General features: G+C 36.2%; 1 protein-coding gene across 1 annotated transcript; it reads right to left on the reverse strand.

Annotated features, from left to right (window-relative positions):
* Positions 1-710: 710 nt before the first annotated feature.
* Positions 711-3,425, reverse strand: LOC108677289. Its single transcript, XM_018165495.2, has 5 exons — positions 3,269-3,425; positions 2,489-2,539; positions 1,825-2,035; positions 1,378-1,488; positions 711-844 (listed from the first exon to the last, which is right to left on the reverse strand). Exons 1-5 carry the CDS (start codon positions 3,320-3,322, stop codon positions 711-713), a joined length of 561 nt encoding a protein of 186 aa, XP_018020984.2. The 5' UTR covers positions 3,323-3,425.
* Positions 3,426-6,389: the final 2,964 nt, after the last annotated feature.

Below are 6,389 nucleotides of genomic sequence, written 5' to 3' on the forward strand. Positions count from 1 at the left end.
TTCTCGACACTGGCAGTGCGACTTAACAAGGAGAAAGACACACACATTTATCTCAAACTTCATATACTAAAAAGGGGCACTATATCCTACACCTAGTTACAGATTTAGGCACGGTGACAATAACGAGAGCCCAGGTTTACTTGCCGAAAGAAAATCCTATCCTATACCTGTCTCTTATACACATNAATTTCAGGCCAGGAAAGGAGAAACTAAGTTAAATCAGGTTTGGAAACTCACTTTTCCATACATATTTGACATGACGTTGTGTTGAATGAAAGAATTTTAGCTTAAAAATAATTGCCTACACCTCACACACAATAAGCATATTATTACTACGGAAAATTTTTATCGCAAATGACAACCATCATGAGAAATCAATAAAGTAACTCATTAGACCACGTAATCTTTTGGAGTGGAAAAGTTTCATATTGACTGTCTGGACGTATAGTATCTAATATTATCACTGTTCTAATCTCTGTGCATAGAGAAATGAGTTAAACTAAATGTATTATTTTGGAGAGATCTCAAATAGGCGATTAGTAAACCGCTGCTACAGATTGTTGTAGTCATGATTGGTAAACTGCTGATTGGTATAGTTCAGATTGGTATACTACTGTTTGATGCATTACAGTACCAAGCATTGGTTTACAATTTTTAACATTCACGACTCGTGCAATTTTTCAACACGTGAAAGTCTCTACAATATTTTTTCAAATTGCAAATTTCATTTTCTCACCTCCGCCCACTACGCTGCCTGCAGCACAGCTTGAGGTGCAATTGCCGTCGGTTGTTATCCTCTCACCGTCCAAGAACGCGCCCAGGGAGGTGAAGCATGCCGTCGGTTCTGAGATACCAGAACACACGAGCATGTTAGGAACGCAGCCGCGCTAATATGAGGTTGTATTCGTCTACAAAATGTTCAAATATTCGACAACAAAACAATTATATGAATAAATATACGCGTTTTTAAGAGGAGATGCATTAAATAGTATTATATGTTACTATGGTTCATTAATTCGTGAACAATAATTATTTTCAATCTGGGGAATAGTGTGATGACTTAACCAAAATAGGCTTTTCGTGAAACGCATTGATTGTATGTCAAACCTAGTATTCAAAAATGACGCACTGCTACGCAAATGCCGCAAATTGGGAATCGAGAGACAACTTAATCAGAGCATTGGGGCCGTACAATCAAAAATAGTTGAGATTTCGTAACTCGGTCAGTCATTCACAGACGGCTTTTCAAGTTATACCCTCTGATTACAGACGATAAATCGGTTTCGACGTGTACCTAGGCCGCTACGTGTACTAGAACTGCTACATGTTCTAAAATGAGTTTTAATAATACGGTCCCTGACCAGCCCTGCTTCTCACTAGGGATTAGAACGTAGACCGTCTCGCCAGTACACGAGGGTTGGCTTGGATCGTAGACCCCATTCTCTGCGACACTGCAGGTGCCGCCGCTGTACTTGAACATGAGTTTGCCTGTAAATCAGGAACAAAATTAGCGTTCGTGATGCGTCATGAAGAAATAAGCGCATTTCATCAGGCGTTTTAGTCAAAAAAGAAACAAACTATAAACTATTTTCTTATAATTCCTAATATTCTCACTGAAATTAGACTGTTGCCTGATTTAAGTGAATTAAAAGATGAAAAAATGGTTCATTTGTGCACAATTGCGTACTTCACAAACATACTGTGAACAAATCGAGCTCCTTAGTATTTTTAAAAATTAAATGATATAATAAATTTAAATTGAAATCGTTTAACTTTGACAAAAAACAACTGAGATAATGCTGATTGTGTAATATGTATGATCACCTGCATCCAAAGTAGCCTGGGCGCAATCGATGGTAGACTTGACGCCGCTCTTGACAACCCACGTGATGTTTTGAGTGCTCGAGCTTGTCAGCTGTACCTGTACGAACTCTGAGGTGCCCATGTCGATGGAGTAAAGGCTTCCTGACACAGAGTTCGCCTCCGCAGCGCAGGTTGAGAATAAGTTGCTTTGTAGGTTCGTTTGCAGGACAAACTGCAAGTGATAAAACCGTCGATTACTTAGAGGTAAAAGTAAGTGGAATGCGATTACAGCATTGAATACCAGCTATTTTAACCCATAAGTAGTGCATGGAATATTATATTAGATTTTTTTTGCGATGAAGAATTAATTTAAAAAGTAATGAAATGCGAAACAAATGGAAATAAATAGACAGTCTAATTCACCCTAAAGAAATTCTGCTGGCAATATTCTCGCATATTTTTTTTCAAGAGACAATGAACAATAGTGCAAAAAATTCCACATGATTAAAAACACTAATTCACGTACACAATTTTTCATGGTTATATTTATGTCTTCAGTTATGCATCTCCATTATTTTATATTCATAATACAGTTTAGAATTGGTCATCCGATTATTAATTCGTGGAATTGTGCAAAAAAACACGATCATTTGTGAGAATCTTGAAGTCGCTTAAATTTACCCACCGTTTCCGAGGATTCGCTGGCGCGAGGCATTCCAGCAGACGATGTCTGATCCTGAAACAAAATGAAAGGTGGAATAAATTCACCAAAAAATTCAGGGTTACTCGGTGAATTATTAACATTTTGAGATGTTATAATAACATTTTTATGTGTTCTACACAGGTAAAAATAAATTAACAAAGTTGCAGTCCTTTTTTATGTGGGCAACAATTTTATAGCAATAGTCTCAAAGATTGTTTTCAGACAAAGCTTTCTTCATATATCACTCAAACTTTCTAACTAATTATTTTGCGTCTGCAAAATAGTTTGAACCTGAAATTTTTTGAATTTAATACATTATTAAAATGAAACAATAAGTATTTCACCAAAACAACATTATTCATGTAAAAAAAATTAAAAAACATTTTCAGATCACGACCTTTTAGGCAAATGAGATGGAAACAACATTGATTAAGAGTTTAATTATGCGACACAACGTTTATTCAATGTTATTTTAAAATTAGATGTCTGGTTGGTTAGTAATTTGAACAAGTATATATTCCCCAGCGTTGCCTTTGCGAGGTTGCCGTCACCAGCAGAAAACACCAATTAACATATAAAACAAAATTAAACAACAACATTTCAAGACCATTGATATTTAACAGTATGTGTTCCCCACCGTTGCCGAGGCAGGCGAAACTGCCGCCACCAGCAGTAAATAGAAAAAAATACAGTTAACATATAGAGCAAAATTAAGCAACAGCATTTAGAGATCATTAATATTTAACAGTATATATTCCCCACCGTTGCTGAGGCTGCCGCCACCAGCAGCGCGAGAAGTAAGGCAGGCGCGTCCATCAGTTGTTGTTGCTCAGGCGAGGGTCGCACTCGAACTGGCCACACCAGCGCTCTGCACCAGCGCTCTGCAAGACAAGAATTATGTCGCAAGTGTTCACCCGCGATATTTACACGTGTACTAAGCATCAAATGCGTTCAAATAAATGCGTTCAAATGTAATGCGGCTGATGCAACCCATTCATTGAAACATTTGTTATTACGTAAAAATTTGGTAAACTCATTTCCAGAAACTTGATTCCTGGGTTCTCAAAGCTCTTGTTAAACTTTGCTCGAAGAGAGTTTATATTACACCGACGTGGTCTAAACATTCAATTGCTGACGTGTACAAAACATAGCATCCGAACATTGCTTGTGGAAAACAAGTGTTCACCACGGTATTTACACGGGTAACATGAGAACGCAATAACATGAGCTTATTCTTTTGTTCGTAGCTATACCTTATAGTTAATATATAAATTGGAACGGTCTCATAGATAAGACCTATTTGTTTGATAAATTAATTTGAGTTATAAAATACGCAATTAATGAAATGATGTCCATCCGAGACATGTATGCCCTTCGCTCCAGGGCCTTGCAACAAATCGATGTTTTGCGTTACAGATGAGCTAGTTGAAGCAGAATAAATTATTTATACTTGTGAAAAATTTTACTCATGAAAAATTTACCCGGTAATTTTTTGAACCGATGTATCGAAAGAAAAGAGTAATGAAATTAATGCAATGGCAAGACAGGTGCTAAAAATTGTTATCTGAGAACATTTTTGTGTTGCGTACTTTACGAGTACATTTACAAAATCGAATGAACAATTAAATAGTTCATATCATGACGTAACCATGAGCGTGACAAAAGACCTTGCAAATAAAAAAAACTGAAATACATTTTTTCAGAGAAACTATATACATTTTTTCAGAGTGATATAACTTTTAATTAACTAAATTATCGAATTCAATGTTTCACGCCGCGGAATATCAGACGCTAAACCTCAATAAACATAAACATTGCATGCTCTAGTCATACATAAGATCATGGCATGAGAAGTTTGTGTTGTATAGTTTGAATGTAACTACCAGAACACATTTATTTTTGTACCATCAAATATCAGCTCGGCTCTGCCTAGTGCTGTCGAATTTAATCAAAATACTATATACAAGAGGATTAATTAATTCTGTTCATATTATGCAATTTTCCTGGTTAACTTCTTATTGGAAGAAAAAATAATGCAGGAATATAGAACAAAATTAAGAAATTTGAGCCAAGTTAGCAAGAATGGTCGTGGTCCTTAATCATTAGTACTGGAAAAGCAAAAGATTGCGCCGTGAACGAAATGAAATTCTATGAAAAAGTTGCAACATGACAGGAATCAAAAATCATTTTTACGCGATACATAAGCAAAAGAAAAAACGCTGAACTCTAAAAAGCAGCGAATGAGTACGGAACATGAATGATGTGCTGTGGAGATATAATAATAGTCTAGCAAAAGTATATATGTTCACCGCTGGAATTTCTATTCGATAGTTGTAACTTCAATATTGATCAAACTCTTTATTCAGCTCTTGAGTGAGTCGAGCGGAATAGACTATATTTACTGGTATAAACATTTGAAAAGCAAGTGTTCAAACAACTGCTACCTAGTCAATGCCACGAGCGCTTGCCAGCAAATTTTTTACAAGAAAGTTTGGAAAACTTTACCTTCAACTTTTCATTTGGACAAAATAGAAATCAAATATTCGCAAGAAATTTATTCCATCTATGAAATAAAATTTTGCCGTTACCATGAAACTAATACATTTTGCCCGCTGAATTGATTTGTAAGACTCTGAATTGCTCTGAATCACTGTGACATTCACTCAGATGTCGATCCTAAACTGTTATGCATGGCGAACTTCGGCCGGTCTAAGCATCAGCGTCTAAGCATCTGCAGGAATTATATATAGAGGAGCTCAGTGATAAATAGAAATCAAATCAGGGTTGATTTCTTGAATTAAATTGAATTATTTAATGATTACATATACAACACGTCCATGCATTATTCAACCGATTTACTTTTGACAGCAAATAGGCATTTTTAATGGTAATCTGCATTGCCAGGGGAATGAATGAATTTTTGGGTCACAAGAGATTTGCCAAATAGTGAACTGGAGCTCTGATGCTATTCCTAATCTAGCTCTACACTTATGTGGTCATAATTAGCCTGCAACGGAAAATGAATTAGGCTGCAAAGTACTTAAAGTACTTATCCAAAGGCAATAGATATCCCGTGGTAAATGCCTTGCTTCTTGCATTGCCCGCACCATGAGCCATTGGAAGTTACCTCGCTGGGGTCGTAACAAACGATCCTAACTGTAATTTCTGGCATTGGTATAACGCATGAAACTTTGATACATTTTCTCAAACCTGCTTATATTAATAAATCGAGTATATATGAAAAAATTCAGGCATGATCGTCGATTTGATTTCTTATTGGAATGCTGCAGATTTCAAATATTACCTAAGCTTTTTATAATATGGTTAGTCTGTAAGATAACTCAGATAACTTGTAGCCATCACATAAAACTACCAGTACCCAAACAAAATTTAGAGCTGTGGCCAACCAACCCTCCACTCCCCACTTCGATTAAAAAACTCATCTTTTATATTTGGCACAACCTCCTGCTATGACATTTGTATGCGGCCCAAATAAATCCTAAAAATATACAATTTGTTTACCAGCAAAAAACAATTACGCAAAATGGAGAAATTGTCGGGGAAGAACAACAATTTCCTAACAAAATACTACCCGTTTACCGGTAGAATATCAAAACGATTTTAGGCATTTCAACAGATCAAACTCATATATTCAGTTTTTAGAAGCAACGAAATCGACGACTGACGCACAATACATTTGAAAGTCAAATAAATGCATTGGGAAACAAAGAAATCGACGACCTTCACGCAATGACGTTTGAAAGTCAAACAAATGCATTGGAAACAAAGAAATCGACGACCTTCACGCAATGACGTTTGAAAGTCAAACAAATGCACTGGAAACAATGAAATCGACGACCTTCACGCAATGACGTTTGAAAGT

This window comes from Hyalella azteca, unplaced genomic scaffold (assembly GCF_000764305.2).
Source record: "Hyalella azteca isolate HAZT.00-mixed unplaced genomic scaffold, Hazt_2.0.2 contig17346, whole genome shotgun sequence".
Classification (NCBI taxonomy): domain Eukaryota; kingdom Metazoa; phylum Arthropoda; class Malacostraca; order Amphipoda; family Hyalellidae; genus Hyalella; species Hyalella azteca.